Below are 18,514 nucleotides of genomic sequence, written 5' to 3'. Positions count from 1 at the left end.
CCCTTAGGTGATCAGAAACCAATGATCTTGAATTCGAATCCACGTTTCAAGGTTTGTCAGCACCATTCCCGTGCTCGTGGATTTCACCAAAATGCGAAACGCCAAAGTCCTGCATCTCTTCGAGCTTTAACGAAATAATGTTCAAACAGGCATACAACACAATTAACTTACTCACTGAAATGTCAACTTCTTATATGACATCTACCGCCGTGGGGTATTACCCATCCTAAATATTACAGTATTTTAATATCATGGGTAAACGGGGGTGGTCATAGTTCAGTGGCGATTCAAGGGAAGGGTAAGTAACAGGATCCTAAGATCTGGCTGGTGAATTGACTGATTGCGTGTCATCGTGCTCTGCTGGCGAGGGCAGTTGCCCATGTTATCCTTAATGTTTGTTTGTCAGCTCGATTATTGTCATGGCAGGCCGCGTCATATTACTTGAATATTAAACTACTAACTCACTCCGGGTGTTAGAGATAAGGAGGGATTAGGGATTATTTGAATTGAATTAATTTTGTGAAAGCTGTACCATGATTGTCAATATTTATTCACTTTGGACAGGCTATCCGAAGCTCCCAGTAGTTTGTAATCGTAGCCATTTGTCGTTCTTCTCATTTCTTGATTTCTAATTTTGCATATCACGTGACCGGATTTTTCTCTTGATTGTAAACAAACTGAAATCAGAATAGTCAGTGATAACGGACGTCTTTCACTTCTATTTTTTCTCTATGAAAGTTAAGCATTTCATGACATAAGTTTTTCTGAAGGTGTAGACTTTTAAAAGTGAAATAGATGAAAACATATTGTTATTTGTTGAACGGACTGGTTGTCACATGCTTCGGCGCAAGGAACTCTGGCGGTCTATTCACGAACATACATACATACATACATACATACATACATACATACATACATACATACATACACATACACACTTTGGCTACACACACACACATATATATATATATATATATACATACACGCGCGCGCGCACGCGCACACACACATACATACATACATACATACATACTTTGCCTACACACACATATACCACACGCACGCACGCACGCACGCACGCACACACACACACACACACACACACACACACACACACACGTGTCGTGTAGATGTGCTCTGATCGTCACAAGTCTACACTTTGGGAAGAACTAACTGGGCCATTTTGTATTCAACAAGTAGACAAACTGGGTATTAATGAAAGACATTTTATTATTTATGATGCATAAAATAAATATACAAGGATGATCATGGTCTAAAAATATATATTTGCGACTGGGCAAGTTATCTTCAAAGTCACCATTCATGTATGTAAGTGAGTGAGTGAGTGAGTTGGGTTTTACACCGCTTTTAGCAAAATCTAGCAAAATGTGTGTGTGCGTGCGTGCGTGTGTGTAGTGTGTGGGTGTGACGGGGGATAGTGGATGCATGCATGTATGTACATGCAAGTTGTTTAGGTCCGGGAGTCAGCTATTACAATCCAGGGGCGAACACGGAAGCAAGATGATGAAGTACATGCTGAAAATACCATTTGTCATTTCACCTCTTTGTTCCCAGTACCCAGTGACCACCGCCAAAAAGCTGCAATGTGGTTCAGTTCAACATAAAACGAACAAACATGATCGGAATCGTTCTTCAGTCAAAATGTTCACCGCTTTGATGGACTGCCCGGTTATGCTCAGACAGCGTATAGATTGCCTTGTCATGTTTAACGCTGGGGAATAGTCAGACTTACAAGGCGATCTATTCTGACACAAATCGATTTACAGTTTCTGTGTCCTCTTGAAATATCAGAATCCTGTGTATCAGCTGTAGTTACAAACGCTGCTGTCAAACAATTCGGTTGTAATCTGGTTGTAATGCGTCAGTGACATCTCGTTTACATACTGAGGCATGTCAATTACATCTGCTGGAAATTGCTGAGTGAAGATTTAAAACCTAATCGACACGTTCCACGTACCGTAAAACTTACATATTGGTTCCTAATTAAAGAAAATGGACATCTTTCTCGAGTAACGTCCAGGTGAGGAAGGCATTCTTTGTTGAAAACCATGCTTCTTCTAGAGATATATTAGACCATGACAATAAACATACAAAGGCCACGAGAGGAAGATATAGCGGGCTTTTCTCCCAGACGATTTGCATACCTCTCCAAGATTAATGTTACACAGTAGCATGTTTATTGTGATGTACATTTCTGGCCAGAAGTCTTCTCTATTCTATTCTTCCCGAGAGAGAGAGAGAGAGAGAGAGAGAGAGAGAGAGAGAGAGAGAGAGAGAGAGAGGGAGAGAGAGGGAGAGAGAGAGAGATGCCTAATAACAGAATAATACACAGGGACATTGTCCATGTTGAGTTTGATGGCCACAGGTAGGAGCGTGAAGGCCACCTGTTGAAACGTTGCCGCAAGCCACGGTGAAATATTACCACCTGTGCGTGACCCAAACCAGTAAATTAGAAGACAAATGTGTTGGTAACTCGCGTTTCATTTAGTTACAAGATTCCATCTGATTCAGTCAGCTGACGAACACAAAAACAGGATGTTGATGATTAAATACATCCTGTGAATACCATTTGTCATTTCACAAATCCTGTCATTATGAACGAATCCTTTTCCAAAACGTGTTCAGTTAACAGGATATATATGTGGGCTGAAACTATATGGAAACATATGGGATAATTCCCAGTCACCTCACCCCTTACGCCTGCACACATCCCCCCCCCCCCCCCCCCCCCCCCCCCCCCCCCCCCCCCCACACACACACACACACAAACACACCGGGCTTAACAGGAAGTGTCTGGCACAAAACCGTAACACCAAACACATAGCACCCCGTGATACCCACCACCTACCCCTGCACTGACCCACCCACAGCTCCAAGAAGACCTACCACCCAATATCAAGTGTCTTGTTCCAGTAGGCTCGCAGGCAACAAGTTGACCTTAGCATGGTGAGGCTGCGAGACTGCTATAAACTGACAAATATAGCCTCACGATTACTCGCTTGCTGACAGCGGCTCGAGACATACCCATGTGAACTGCGATACAGAATTTTACAGTTTCTGCCGTCATATCACAAGATCGCTTTCAGTCAAACGATCTCACTCAAGTCCTTTGGGAAAGACGGGTAATCTTATGTATCCTGTCGGACGTCTATTGTCCCTAATGAGTCACCGCTGACTGTCACGTTTCCGCTTGACTAAAGATTGACTGCTCGTTCTCGACATCCCCCGAACACAGCGAAGCTCTTGAGTGCATGAATATACTCTCCCGACCACGCTCTGCTGGGTCACCGCTACGCTCGCTCTATCGGAGGGAAAATGCTCTCACTCCTCTCCATCATCAGTCCGGGCTACGCGGCAGGGGTAGTGGCTGTGGCAGCGATCGTCTCTGCTATCATGTTCCTCTCCAAGGGTCGTGGACAGCTGCCCCCGGGACCGCGAGGGGTGCCAGTGCTAGGGGCATTCCCTTTCTGGAAAGGTCCTGAGACGAACTTTAAGTGGACTGAACAATATGGGGACATTTATAGTGTGAAGATGCTAAATCGATTAAGTGTTTATCTGAATAGCATTGATCTTGTCACTGAGTATATGATACGACAGGGACATCTGTATGAAGATAGACCTTCTGGTCCGGCGGCCATTGCGCAAGGTAGGTAATATATATATTTGTTTTGTTTTATGTACACATGATTAAATATTGCTTGTTGTTTTACACACCTAATCTGACTTACAGACCCTGATACAAATATATATCAAATACAGCCCATGCAAGTCTATAATGTTTGGCAAGTCTAGATCACTGCAGTATCAGGATGAAGAGAGTCACTGGCCTCCTTTTTATTATATTTTTATTAAGATAACTGAACAACTGTTTTTTTATGTACGATATGTTCATTTCAGAGACTAGATTTTAGTCTATTACACAACCAATGCTTGACGTAAGAGGCGACTAACGGGATCGGGTGGTCAGGTTCGCTGACATGGTTGATGCTTGTCATCGATCCCAATTGCGTTGATCGATGCTCGTGATGTCAATCACTGGTTTTTCTGGTCCAGACTTGATTATTTACAGATCGCCGTCACATACTACGGCTAGATTATTGCAGGATGTAGCGTTAAACAACAAACAAGCAAACAAAGGTTGTTTTACGCTGAAGTCAGTTGTAGCGTTAATCCTCGTCTGAGAGAGACAACCGGTGGTTAATGGCATGATCAATGTCTCACACCGTTGGGGTACGATGACACACAATCACCCAGGTCAAAGAGCCTGGCCAACCGATCACCATATTAGTCAAATTTAGCATGAGGTACATCGGCGTTAATTGGTTATATGATATGTGTTGACGTCTTTATGATTCAGTGTACTACATGAACATTCTACAAATTTTCTCACGTGCGTGTCGGTGTGCGTGTGCGTGTGCGTGTGCGTGTGCGTGTAGTTTCGTTAAGTTGATGAGTTATCTCCCACCAGACATGTTAGAAAACGTAATGCTCATCACGCACGCGCGCGTCAGAACTTAAAATGATCTTTCTTGAGTGTGTCGTCATATATTTTTCGCCGCACTCAGCAATATTCAAGCTATACCAGCACTTTGTATAATCGAGTCTGTCAGGCAAACGAGTGGTTGACAGCACAAACACACCACGCCCTCTTTGAACAAATGTACAACACTACTCAATCAATATGCATATTCAAACCACTTTGTAACCAGGGCCTATGGCCGACATTAAGTATCGAATAAACACATTTGATTAAACATACAAAATACAAGTTTAAGCAAACAGAGGTAATTAAACTAGGAGATTTTCTTCTACTGTTACCATGGGAGATATGCATTTCACTACCAGCTGATCTGGGCAGCTGTGTAGGTCTTATGAGACATTATCTCCCCAAAGAGGATTAAATTTCCCAAAGCCAAGGTAAATGACGTATTATTTCACAAGGGGGATAATCCTTAATTCTAGGCGCCGATTGTGTTTTCGATTGCTTAATTTTGTTTTGAAAAATGAAAGAAATACGTTTCAGTTATGTCACCGCTTCATGTGGGTAGAAAGCCCTGAGGCGAGGCGAGGCGAGGTGAGGTGAGGCGAGGCGAGGCGAGGCGAGGCGAGGCGAGGTTAAATGGGGATGTAACGTAGCGTTCAAGATTATTAAACTTATATCGTGACGTGCATGTACATGCGTGTCTGCTTGAACTTGTCCAAACTTATGCCGGATTAATAGTGCTAGTCCATTAAGATACCATACCTCAGTTTAACATGAATACTCCACCCAGACACAGTATACTGACTCCGAGACGACAAGTCCTTGTTAACCCCTTAATGCCGGACTGGTGGGGGGTTTGCCTGGGACGCTCACCTGTGTTGAGGAGAACAAACTTGTATGTCGGTTCGTGAATAAGAATCGCCCATCCTCTCTAACTTGAAACACTACTATCTTAGACTTAAAATACATCCCTACTTTTAGACGTTGACAAAAAACTCTTATGTGCAAAATATTTGAGACATATACCTCCAGCATACATGTACGCACGGATGGCTGTCATGACAACACGAACACATTCGGTGGCTGCTGAAACAACAGTTATGCCTAATGTTCTATGATATCACGAATTCATTCAGTCGTTGCTGTGTCAATGCCCATGTCTTCGGTCGTTACTACACTACGGCGACAAGCATGTTTTCGTCGGTGTCTTCTCGTCACGGCAAAACTTGACGGTACAGGTATTCTCGCCAAAGCGACATGCGGCCTGCCATTGGTCGTGACTGTTTCATTGCACGGAAGAAACGCAATTGGAAACTTGTGGTTTAAGTTACCTTGAATCAGACTGCTGAAGTAGAAGAACGATCGCCTCTGACTGCCGTACCTTCAGAAGAAGTATGAAGGAGGAGGAAGTGATCATTGGATCATTCTGCATACATTTCCCAGGCGAATGTAGTCCAAGCATTGAACTGTCATGTACATTGTACACTTGATTCACTACGTTGTATACACGATTCAGTACACTGTATACACGATTCAGTACATTGTACACACGATTCAGTACGTTGTATACACGATTCAGTACACTGTATACACGATTCAGTACATTGTATGTACACGATTCAGTACACTGTATACACGATTCAGTACATTGTACACACGATTCAGTACGTTGTATACACGATTCAGTACACTGTATACACGATTCAGTACATTGTATACACGATTCAGTACATTGTATACACGATTCAGTACACTGTAGACACGATTCAGTACATTGTATACACGATTCAGTACATTGTAGACACGATTCAGTATATTGCATACACGATTCAGTACACTGTAGACACGATTCAGTATATTGCATACATGAATCAGTACATTGCATGTATGAACCAGTACATTGATATGTTATGATTAATGAACATTGTATACATAATTCAGTACAATACATACATGAATCAGTACTTTGTATACATGATTCAGTAAATTGTATACAACATTCAGTACATTGTATACATGATTTAGTACTGTATATACATGAATCAATACAATACATACATGATTCAGTACATTGTATACATGATCCAGCCAGTACATTGTATACATGATTCTGTACATTGTATATATCTTTCAGTACATTGAATACATGACTTAGTACTGCATATACATGAATCAATACGATACATACATGATACAGTACATTGTATACATGAATCAGTACATTGTATACATGAATCAGAACACTGCATGCTGTATACATGATTCAGTACATTGTATACATGATCCGGGACATTGTATACATGATTCTGTACATTGTATATATCATTCAGTACATTGAATACATGACTTAGTACTGTATATACATGAATCAAGACAATACATACATGATTCAGTACGTTGTCTACATGATTCAGTACATTGTATCCACGAATCATTACACTGCATGCTGTATACATGATTCAGTACAATATATACATGATTCACTACACTACATATATTTGATTCACAGCACCTTGTTGTACAAGCGACAGAACTTTGTCAAACATGTATCGTAGACCTAATTGATAATATGTTTTGCTCAAATGGGTCGCATTTCAGAGTATTGTTCAACGTTGTACATACATTTACCGTTGTCAGTACAAAGCATTCGGTGGCAGTGGTGAAAAAAAGAATAGTTTGATTTGTGGAAAGTACTCAAACGTCAATTGTTTAGGTTAATAGTGAAAATGACTAGATTATTTGATAGTGTCCAGTAAATATAAAAGAAACCTCAAACCCCCCTTGCGACACACACACACACACATACACAAATCAGATAGATGCTCCCTAAACTTGCAATTAGTATGAAACGCAACAGTTAATGTCATTACTGTCAACATTTTGTTGAGACTGAACAGTTTGACTGCCATTCGGATTAAGGCAAACGTGTAATTATGATTGAATCGTTATGAAATCAATGTACCAGATGGACTTTATCTGGCAACAGTCTGGGGCCTAACGTGTTTATTTGTCTAAACGTCCATCATCGATAATGGCTCTGATAGAATTACACGAGATCGTCATGGTTACCTTATCAATCACGGAATTTGCTGCACTAATTCCTTGGTCTCAGCAGCAGAAAACAACACAGTAATTTGCCCGTCGGATTTATCCTTGTTTTGCACCTACCATCGTGGAGGGTAAACTACCAGAAATATTAATGATATAGTGCACTTCCACAAACTGTATGGGGTATGGAGTATATTATGTAAACGAAAGGGTGTGTATTTCACATGGGTGTGTATTCTCGACTGAAATTGTCTGGGAAGGGGGTTAGTGGATGTCTGTGGGAGATGGGGGAGGGGGAGGGGGGGGGGGGGGCGTAGGGCATGGTAAGGATTTGGGAGTGGTGGTGGTTCGGGGTAGGAGGTTGCTGGTGGTGGATGTGTGGATGATGGGGGGGGGGGGGGGGGGGGGGGGTAGGAAGATAAAAAGATAATCTGTTCCCGAAAATGTCACTCCCCCCCCCCCCCCCACACACACACACACCCTACCACCCCCGTCCCTCCACCTAAACGACACAACAAAACAACAAAATAAAAAATACCCCACCCCGTAAAAAAATACATCGTACAATTTGTTGGATGTTCTCAAAGATGTGTTGTGTGTATGAAAAATGTTTTTCTCTTCTCATTTCAAAGAAAAACGATGTTTTGCAGCTCAGACTGAAAAAAAACAATTCTGTCTCAGACTAAATTCCTCGTCCCCCTCCCTCCGGATATTAAATGGTCGTTTCCTTAACACCGAGATGCCAATCAGTCAGTTGTGATTATTTGCTGTGTGTTTGTCTGGATCGTATGATAATACATCCGATAAAGGTCATCTCCCAGTGGGGTAATCACACACTATAGATATTTGGAATAGAGACAATGCAAACACCAACACGGATCTAAACGAGAGTCATGCTCTGCCTCCAGGCGATGGACGTATGCATTATATATGTGGTACACTCGTAAACCAACACTTCTCCACTTCACACTGCAATTATATGTAAATGGGCCCGCGCCAGTCGGACTTGAGTATAGTAAAAACTGCTCAACCTGGACGATTAATTCAAACGATATACAATAATCCGGACGATTCATTCCAGGGGTTCAAATAACCCGGACGATTCTTTCATTTAACGGGATCAAATAATCCGGGCGAATCATTCAAACAGGATCAATTAATCAATTACGATTCATTGAAACGGGATCATATGACTCGGACGATTAATTCAAACGGGATCAAATAATCTTGACGATTCATTCAAACGGGATCAAACTGCGAGATGGCTAGACGCTTTATGTCTCACTGCTCGTTTTACACATCTCAAAATTCACTGTGAATAAACAAAACAATTCCAGTTTCGTTTCTTATAACGCCAAGAGTGAGTGAGTATGGTTTTACGCCGCTTTTAGCAATATTCCAGCAATATCACGGCGGGGGACACCAGGAATGGGCTTCACACATATAACGCCAAGACGGCTAATCACGCATATGAATCAGAAACTATTTCCCTGACTAGCTAAGATAAATGGAACATGCTCAATGAGTTTTGTCGGCTGGACTACTATTTGTAGCTTCGCCAGTACTCCAAACAATGCATGGTGGCTTTGTAGAAGATTATCATCCTTCCAACATCATCAACCAACTTAAATAATTGGTTGATTTTATATTTGATCTTATTTTGACTATCGGCCAAAGAATATGAGAAAAAACCATATCCTTAAATATCCAATAATTATTAATAAAGACAGGATATATAAGTTTTAATAATAATTAATTGATAACATTACTGTCGTATCATATACGTCTCAATTGGCATATTCAGGTACAAATACCATGAAATGAGAGTCACATCAATGACAGGGACATGTTAGTAATATTCTATTCTGTGAGAAGATTAGTTACATGGTCCTGTGCTTCAGGCCCCGTGTATCCACAATACATGCTTGTTGTGAGAATTTGAAGAACCGACTAATGTGGATTGGGTGGTCAGTAAGAAGTTGAAAGACTCGACTAATGTGGATTGGGTGGTCAGTAAGAAGTTGAAAGACTCGACTAATGTGGATTGGGTGGTCAGTAAGAAGTTGAAAGACTCGACTAATGTGGATGGGGTGGTCAGTAAGAAGTTGAAAGACTCGACTAATGTGGATTGGGTGGTAAGTAAGAAGTTGAAAGACTCGATTAATGTGGATTGGGTGGTCAGTAAGAAGTTGAAAGACTCGACTAATGTGGATTGGGTGGTCAGAATGTGCCCTGGTTCATTACGTGATCGTTTTTCATGTTATCAACCACTATTTGTCTGTCCCTGGCACAATCATTAATGGCAACATCGCTGTATCTTATGCAGATTGCCAAATGCGGATTGCGGTTTAAAACAACTTTCACCCTGTCTCTGCAATGCTGTTGAACTGAATTGACACACGGCAATAAGAGAATCTGAATATTGACGGTACTTTGGGAATTGCGTACAGGTCTTTAAACCCGAATGTCCCTTTAATTCAGACTTTACTGTAATGTAATAGCCATAAGTAAAGCAAGTCTAGATTGTCCCCAGGTTCAGGTTCTGAAATTCCAATCTCACTGGGGCTCATTTTATGGTTAAATAGCGTGAGTTATTTATTTCTGTCAACATTATATATTTTCAGATACTTAGCGTTAGTCTGCAGGGGAAATGAATTGGGTAAAATTCAAACGTTCAAAGACAAACTGTATTTATTAAATCTTGCACTCGTTAGCCGGATATTTACATCAAACGCACTGGCAGCGTGTATGCACGTGGTTTGAGGCACTGAATAAAGAAAAAGCGCTGAAGTGGAATAATATATGACCATATCCTTGTAACCAAATTCTTCCATTCTTACAGTAATGTAATTTTTTAACGTTCAGCCAATTATTTCGAAAATGTTGGCCGGGAGCCTTTTTGTTTTTATATCATTTTTAAACAAACAGTTGGTGGTATCTGTGCTCATACACTGTGGACTGAAGAGTTTCCCATGAAACTTGAATGTTTGCTAAGTATATGGTGTATTTATAGCAATTGTCCTCGTCTGTAGGCTCTTGGGGAAAGGATGTGGGGCGGAGTGTTTGGTGGTGAGGCAGGAGGGAATGAATTAATAAGTATACAACTCAAAAGAAATTAAGGACCACACGATTCCTTCATACTCGTACAGTTAATCTGTCAAGCCTTGACCAGAAAAGTGCAGAGTGCGTGAGGTTGACCCGCCTACGTCAAGTGCCCAGCTGCACCGCGGACGTTGAGCTCAAGTCCCTCACTCAGTCAACAGGTACTGCCACCGAGAGGTATATCCTGATAACGTACAGACGCGAGTGCTTTATCACGTGTATATCTTACTAAGGGACAGATCACTGTATTTCTGAGGGGTTGGGGTTGGGGTTGGGGTTGTTTGGAAAAAGTAATTTGTTCCAGAAAATTAACAGGGAACGCGTAAAGTGAAACACGGGGGTGCCATTATCAGGGAACGGGAGGTGTTTAACACGGGGGTGACCGCACGGGAACGAGAGGGGTTTAGCACGGGGGTGACCAGTATCAGGGAACGGGAGGGGTTTATCACGGGGGTGACCAGTATCAGGGAACGGGAGGGGTTTAACACAGGGATGACCATTATCAGGGAACGAGAGGGGTTTAACACGGGGGTGCCCGTGACCATTATCAGGGAGAAGGGTTTAACACGGGGGTGACCATTATCGGGGAACGAGAGGGGTTTAACACGGGGGTGACCATTATCAGGGAACGAGAGGGGTTAAACTCGGGGGTGCCCGTGACCATTATCAGGGAACGAGAGGGGTTCTTTTGGGGTGCAAGAGGAGTGAACAAGACTCCTTCAAACAATCACTGGGAGATTGACTCGGACCATGCCACACCGTATTAACTTTCATTGTTTTACTACCCACCCGTGTGGTCATTCTTGGTTGTTTATACCCTTAAAATACACCCCAACATTTCTGTCGATTGTCATGTCACACCTTGTCCTTCTTTTACCTTATCCACCCATTACCATAACTTGATGCCGCTTTCGTTAACTCCCATTTTTCAGACAATGGAGGGGGGAATAATAAGGTCATCACCCATTTCTAAATGGGACTATCCCAAAGATGTATTTCTGTAATCATCTGTTATTTTCGAATATCCCCTCTTATTTTGGAGATTATGTTTGAAATCAAATGGGTTAATGCAAGAACTTGAGCTTAAGAAGTGCACAATACGATCATCAAAGCGTGACTCACAATGAAACTGCATGATCACAAGCTTTTATGTCCCGCGAAATAACATCCTGTCTTCAACGCTATCAGTTCAAGGACAGGACAGAGCGGAAGACTCATCACAGCAGTCACTTTGTTGACAATGGTATTCGCATATAACTCACCCGACCCTGCGACCTAATGTGTATTTGTGTGAGGGAAGGAGAGGGGAGAATTTGGCAACCCTCCGCTTCGTTTCTGTGCGGGGAGCTGGGTTGTCGATACGTCTAAGGCATCGCAATTCGCAATTCCCTTAGACATTACGTGATGCCATGTTTGGGGTTGGAATCACAGATTTCCCCCCACTATGAGTGAGTTGGGTTTAACGCCGCTTTTAACAGTATTCCAGCTTTATCACGGCGACTTATTTAATGTATGTCATTGTATCCCATTTGCGTAATTCGATGCTCATGATGTAAATCACTGGACTCTTTTATTTACTGACCGCCGTCATATAGTTGCAATATTGCTGAGTGCGGCGTTAAACAACAAACAAACAGATCTTAATAATAACGTGTTATGGTGCAATCGCTGTTTCAAAATAATTTCTTTGAACAAAATCCGAGATATATCTTATTTTCATCTGATAAGGTTGATCGGAATGCTTGAAAATGCTTTAAAAATCAATCTGAGTTTATTCCCTGCCATGACCATCGTACTTTGTTTATTTCAGGAATTTTGTTCGGAAGCGGTTCTCACTGGAAACTCAACCGAAAACTCGCCTCCAGTATAACATGGAGAGAAGGATCACAGAAGGCTTTCGAAGCAATGTTCCGACGTGAGATGGACGCCATCTTGCCAAACCTCAGCAAACCAGGGCCAATGTGTTTGAGTGACGTGATCAGACCCTACATCGTCAATGTCATAGTGACTGTCTTGAGAGGTCATAGGTACCCGGATGATGACCCCGAAATGCAACACCTGCTCAAGGTTCTCACGCGGCTTGATGACGTCGACTTATCGTCCATGTCCACGTTGCTCGCCCTAGCGTTCCCTCGGGCGTCGTCAAAACTATGCCCCAGCTCCCCCAACCTGCACGCCATCAGTAGCGACATGCAGAGCGTGGTGCGAGGCTGGATTAAGCCAGACGCCCCGACACGGACGGACAAAGACAGCACTTTAATATCAACGTTCACGCAGAGCGAAGAATACAAAGATCAAAATACCGACGGTAAGTCTGACGACGATGTATACCTTGAAAATCCCCGTGGCTCAGATTGAGGCACACTCCGCCGTTAGATAAAAGCTCCGATATACACTACGCCAAACCCGTTTGAGAATTAAACTTGATACCCGATCTGGTCTATATTTTTATGGAAAAAGGTGGTTTAAGGATAGCATCTCTTCTTGCATACATAACATTGGCCATGTGAACGAGTTTCTGGGAAACAATAAAGCTAACGGGACTGTTTCGATTGGTGTCACGCAGGGCTAACGTGGGCGAAAGTGAACACATCTCATTGATCGCGGAGCGCAAAGGGCCGACAATTCTCTGTGCAGAGTCGCGTCCCTTAGGCGTGCCAGAATCGTATAATCGAGGGTTCGAATCCCAGATTCATTACGATAATGATTCTTATTTTAGTACAGTAACTTTAACGAAGCGGAATGTCTAAGACCTGCTGTTATTTCCTTCAACATTGGAGGAGCTGAACAAGCGGCGTTAAACAACAAACAAACAAACTTTGGGAAGTTGCTGATAATTGAGATGGAAACGTGACGTCAGCAGATGGAGATATAATGCCCTAGATAATGTTGTCAATCACTGGACTGTCTGTACGGCGTTAAACAACAAACAGACAAACAAACAAACAAACACTGTATGGGCGTTCAGTGCATGCCCGCTTTTATGTTGATGGACATAAATCGGTTGAATCAATAATTCTAACCATTGAATTTAACCAACAGAAAAGCTGTAAATGTAGATACCCTCATTCATTTGGTTACATGTATTTCTCGTGAATAAAAGCAGAGGAAATGTTGTAGAAATATTCTAAATGTACATGGTTATATCTGAAGATCCTGCCATACCCTCCTATAATAATGATTATTTGCAGGTTTACAGTTGTTCATATTCGGTTGGATATCCCAGTGCTTAAAGCGTTCGCTCGTTACGCCAACATGGTAACTTGTGAAACCTAATCTTGTACCCTGCCTAGGCTATTGCTTATCTACGTGAATTGGTCTTAGGTTTAACGCCGCGCTCAAGAATAATTCACTTATACAGGGAGGTGCTGCAAGTACCTGTCTATATTTCAACGTCTTTTGGTATGACGCGGCCGGGGATCAAACACCGATCTTCCGCGCTCCGGGAAGACGCTAGGAAACCCACTAGACCACGAAGGCGGTTATTTGGCCAGTGGGTGACTTATATTTTATGTCAACGTACACACTAATAGGAATACGAATGTGAGAAATGTATGCGTGTATGTCATTTGAAAAAAAAATTCCTTTACTTGACACTTTTATGCTCAAACATTTAAGACAAATAAGACGATTCAGCTACTAATCATTTACTGACGTTAATAATATTTTACTTTCAGACAAAGAAATGGTGCAGTCCATGTTGGATATGTTCTTCGGTGGCGTCACTAGTTCCATGTCCGTGATCGAATATCTGGTTTTGTTCCTCGTCCACGATCCGAAATTACAGACTCGGATCCAGGAGGAGATACACCGGGTGATTGGAAAACGACAGGTAACTCTGGAAGACAGGGAGAAACTGCCACTCGTTGAAGCTTCAATCATAGAGACCCTTCGGATCGGATCTATTACGACATCCAGTTTGCCCCATGTGTCTGTTGAAGATACACAGATTGGCGATTATCATATCCCCAAGGGGACAAGCGTCGTTGCGAGTCTGTACAGTCTTCATCGGGACCCAAAACATTTCCCAGAGCCAGAGGTCTTTAAGCCTGAGAGACACATTGATGCCAATGGTGTTGTCACTCGACCCAAAAGCTTTCTGCCATTTGGCGTTGGTGAGAATCATTTTTACAAATATGTCCCTAATGTCTTGACTTAGAACCAGTTTTAACTTTTATTGCATAAAGCTAGGTTATATATGTCGTATTTTATTACCACCCTCCGGGTACTTCAGAATAGATACCTGTTAAAGTCCAGGGCAAAAAGCGAGCGCAGCACTACAACTGTCTTAGGTTTATGGAGTTACGATCGTCTTTGCTCTACGATCGCTTTTTGTAATGGGACCCAGGACGCCATGACAACTACAAGGCAATACTGTAAAACAAATGGGAGACGTGTGTGCAACAATCTGATTGGTTGATTGGAAACCCGGAAATCTTGGTTGCAATCCCAAATTAAAGGAAAACCAAATATGTCATTCACCTTGACGAAATGGATACCGCATTCTTTTTTATTTATTGTGCAATCAATATTTATCAAAAATACATCGATTTTTTAAATATTTTTGATGTTTTCCTCTAAAATTGTTCACTAAGCGGGTTCAGTTGTCAGGAACGCATCTGGCGTCATCCATTGAACCTGATAATGTTTCTTGGGTTGTCATCACTGTACTCACTACCCGTTTCCCAGATTTGTAAACGCCTTCATCACTTGGGGCTCCATCCCACATCAGGCTGTCATGTATTAATACAACTGGAATACTGTTCAAAGCGGCGTTAAACCAAACTCACTCACTCGTGTTGTTTGTTAAATACATATCCCGACCCCGATGAGAAGTAATACATACAGGTAATTAACAAACTGATCGAATGTGATGTTCATTCAATGAGTAAAATGCTTGAACACGCCCCAATTTTCGAAAATGGTTTCAATTTCTTATGTTTTGTTTTCAGGACCTCGACTCTGTGTAGGAGATACCATGGTCCGAGTGGGAGTGTTCATGTTTTTCACCACCATCATGCAGAACTATACTATTACGCCGGTCGAAGTTGGGTCTCCTCCCCCGTTCAGTTCTCGGCTGCGGATCGTGCGTAGACTTGAGCCATATCAAGTACTGTTGGTCCCAAGAGATTCCGAGCTGAAAGATACGAACTGAACAAATTCTGCAATCTTCTAGCCTTGCATAGTATTTGAAGGGAAGCGAATTAGCCAAGTGGTTTGTGGGTTCACCTTTCACACAGGGAGTCCGGGTTTCATTCTGCGCGTGTAAATAATTTGTAACAACCAATCTTGGCGTACTTCTCCTTTCAAAACCCGACTGATCCAAAAAGTAAATATAACAAACCAGACAACCGCGTCGCAATTTCTCTCACAATGACCAAAGCGTCGCCGATGTATCGTGATTTTTCTGCTATGTAAATTATTTTATCAGTGATACTGCTATTTAAGGATGACTGTTCACAGGATGTCCTGCATCACAACAATCACCAACATAGTTACACGCAACAGGGATGTATCTGTATTGAGGATGCAGCTGCATCCCACGTTACAAAACTGATCGCTGATACAGTTTATCAAGTTTCGCAAGATTTCTACAAGCGTCACAAAACGGTTGGGAGCCTACTTGTTACAAAGTGCGCTTGTTACCGCGGGTTCAACTTCCTACACATGGAGTTCCCCACCGTGATATTGCTGGAATATTACGTAAAGCAACGTAATACCACACTCAGTCGAAACGTTGTTTCAAAGTTGGGTGATCTCCAAATCACAGCTACGTATTATAATATGTTTATCTCGAAGTTAACCGATTTCCCAATCAAAGATTCGTACAATACCATGACATGTTTATCTCGAAATTAACCGATCTCCCAATCAAAGATTCGGGCAAATATCATGACATGTTTATCTCGAAGTAACCTGATCTCCCAATCGCAAATTCGATCAATGAAATGACATGTTGATCTCCCAATCACAGATTCGTACTATGACATGTTAATCTCGAAGTTAAGTGATCTTCTACTTACAATAAGGAGGCAGTCGTCTTTGGCGCCGCGATTCGCTGTACAGAGTTGCGTCCAATGGGCACGTCAGAAACCTATGATTGTGGGTTCGAATTCCGGTTCGCCCCGATTATGTTTCTAGGTTTGTCAGCACCATACCCGTGCTCGTGGGCTTAAGCGAAGTGGTAAACGTCTGAGACCTGCATCACTTCCTGGCATCCCTCCTACATTAAGCTGACACGCCGTGATATAAATGGAATACTGTTAAAAGCGGTGTCAAACCCAGCTGACTCACTCTACTTACAATTACGTACCATGCCATGTTTATCTCGAAGTTTAGGGACCTCCTAATCACAGCTCCGAACTTTAACATGGCGTTTATCTTAAAATTTACTCACCTCCCAATTAGAGCTCTCAACCCAAGATTTGGTTTGAAGGATAGGCATCGTTTCTCGTGCTACGACTATCGGCCTTTGTTAGGCAGTCTTAGTGGTGCGAACACTGTGTAACGGGACCATGGTTTCCAGACGGTAATCGGCCTTTGTTAGGCAGTCTTAGTGGTGCGAACACTGTGTTACGGGACCATGGTTTCCAGACGGTAACTGGCCTTTGTTGGTAGTCGTGAGGGTAAATTCTTCATTTTTTTATGAACTGGATGTTTGTCATTTTTGTTATTGGGACAGAGAATCTAAATATGAACATGACACCCAGGTAACCTTGACGTCCATGTATACTTGGCGTCGATGTGAACTTGACGTCTATGTTAAATTGGCGTCCTTGTGAACCTGAAATCCAGGTTACGGTGACGTCCATGTGAACTTGACGTCCGTGTTAACTTGGCATCCTTTAAACTTGACATCCATGTAAACTTGCCATCCATGTGAACCTGACATCCAGGCAACCATGACGTCCATGTAAACTTGGCGTCCGTGTGAACTTGACATCCATGTAAACTTGACGTCCTTGTTAACTTGGCGTCCTTGTGAACCTGACATCCAGGCAACCATGACGTCCATGTAAACTTGGCGTCCGTGTGAACTTGACATCCATGTAAACTTGACGTTCCTGTTCACTTGACATCAATTTAAACTTGACGACCATATTAACCTGGCTTCCATGTGTACCTGACATCCATGCAACCGTGACGTCCATGTACACTTTGCGTCCGTGTGAACATGTAGCTAAATTAGCTTTGTGGAAAGGTGCCCTGGGGAAAAGCTTTCCGCTTATCTAAATTACGTTCTCTCGAGTGAATGGGGTATACTTATAAATGCTTAAGTGAGTATGGTTTAACGGTGCTTTTAGCAATATTTTGAAATGATTTTACAGCGAAGTGAACGGTGGGAGGACATCGTTGGTTAAATGGAATAAAATGCACGCCATTATTAAACATGATGCATTGAGAAAGCTGTAAATAAATGTAGAAATGTTGACATCGGTGTTTGACTGAATAAAGAAATGGTTATATTCTATATTCTTGACTTTCTAACATTAGTGTTGCTGTGCGTGCAACTTAAATACGTGTCAACATCCAATAAAGGGACTTTATATCGATAAGTAAACCGATACCAGAGACCGTACATAACCATACAAAACAAACATCCAATGATTGCCTTTATATACATCAAACGACGTGATCAATCTAACTTACAAAGACACGTCATTATATATCTGAAATAGTGAGGGTGTATGCTTTTATGCCGCTTTCAACAATATTGCAAACACTATTTTAGCAACATCACGGCGGGGAACACCAGATACGGGCTTCACACATTGTACCCATGTGGGGAATCAAACCCGGGCTTCGGCTTAACGAGCGAACGCTTTAACGGCACGCCCCTTAACCGAAATAAAGCGGCCA

The 18,514-nt window shown here is 42.2% G+C and overlaps 1 protein-coding gene across 2 annotated transcripts; it reads left to right on the top strand.

Moving 5' to 3' along the window:
* Positions 1-3,016: 3,016 nt before the first annotated feature.
* Positions 3,017-18,125, top strand: LOC124152329 (methyl farnesoate epoxidase-like). 2 transcript variants are annotated; one of them, XM_046525223.2, is made up of 4 exons: positions 3,017-3,667; positions 12,465-12,962; positions 14,332-14,769; positions 15,607-18,125. In XM_046525223.2, exons 1-4 carry the CDS (start codon positions 3,337-3,339, stop codon positions 15,807-15,809), a joined length of 1,470 nt encoding a protein of 489 aa, XP_046381179.2. In that variant the 5' UTR covers positions 3,017-3,336; the 3' UTR covers positions 15,810-18,125. The 2 variants fall into 2 exon arrangements, with proteins under 2 accessions (XP_046381179.2, XP_046381181.1); XM_046525225.2 differs by lacking the exon at positions 3,017-3,667 and adding an exon at positions 11,953-12,102.
* The last annotated feature ends 389 nt before the right edge of the window (positions 18,126-18,514 follow it).

This window comes from Haliotis rufescens, unplaced genomic scaffold, assembly GCF_023055435.1.
Source record: "Haliotis rufescens isolate VD_foot unplaced genomic scaffold, xgHalRufe1.0.p SCAF_13, whole genome shotgun sequence".
In the NCBI taxonomy this organism is placed as follows: domain Eukaryota; kingdom Metazoa; phylum Mollusca; class Gastropoda; order Lepetellida; family Haliotidae; genus Haliotis; species Haliotis rufescens.
Note: the sequence above shows the minus strand (reverse complement) of the source record. Positions and strands in the feature narration are given on the sequence as shown.

Excerpts from the sequence above, each read along its gene's own strand:
- LOC124152329 (XM_046525223.2), top strand. The coding sequence starts at position 3,337 with ATGCTCTCACTCCTCTCCATCATCAGTCCGGGCTACGCGGCAGGGGTA. Across the intron at positions 3,668-12,464 it reads TCCGGCGGCCATTGCGCAAG|GAATTTTGTTCGGAAGCGGT; the intron begins GTAGGTAATATA and ends TGTTTATTTCAG. Across the intron at positions 12,963-14,331 it reads CAAAGATCAAAATACCGACG|ACAAAGAAATGGTGCAGTCC; the intron begins GTAAGTCTGACG and ends TTTTACTTTCAG.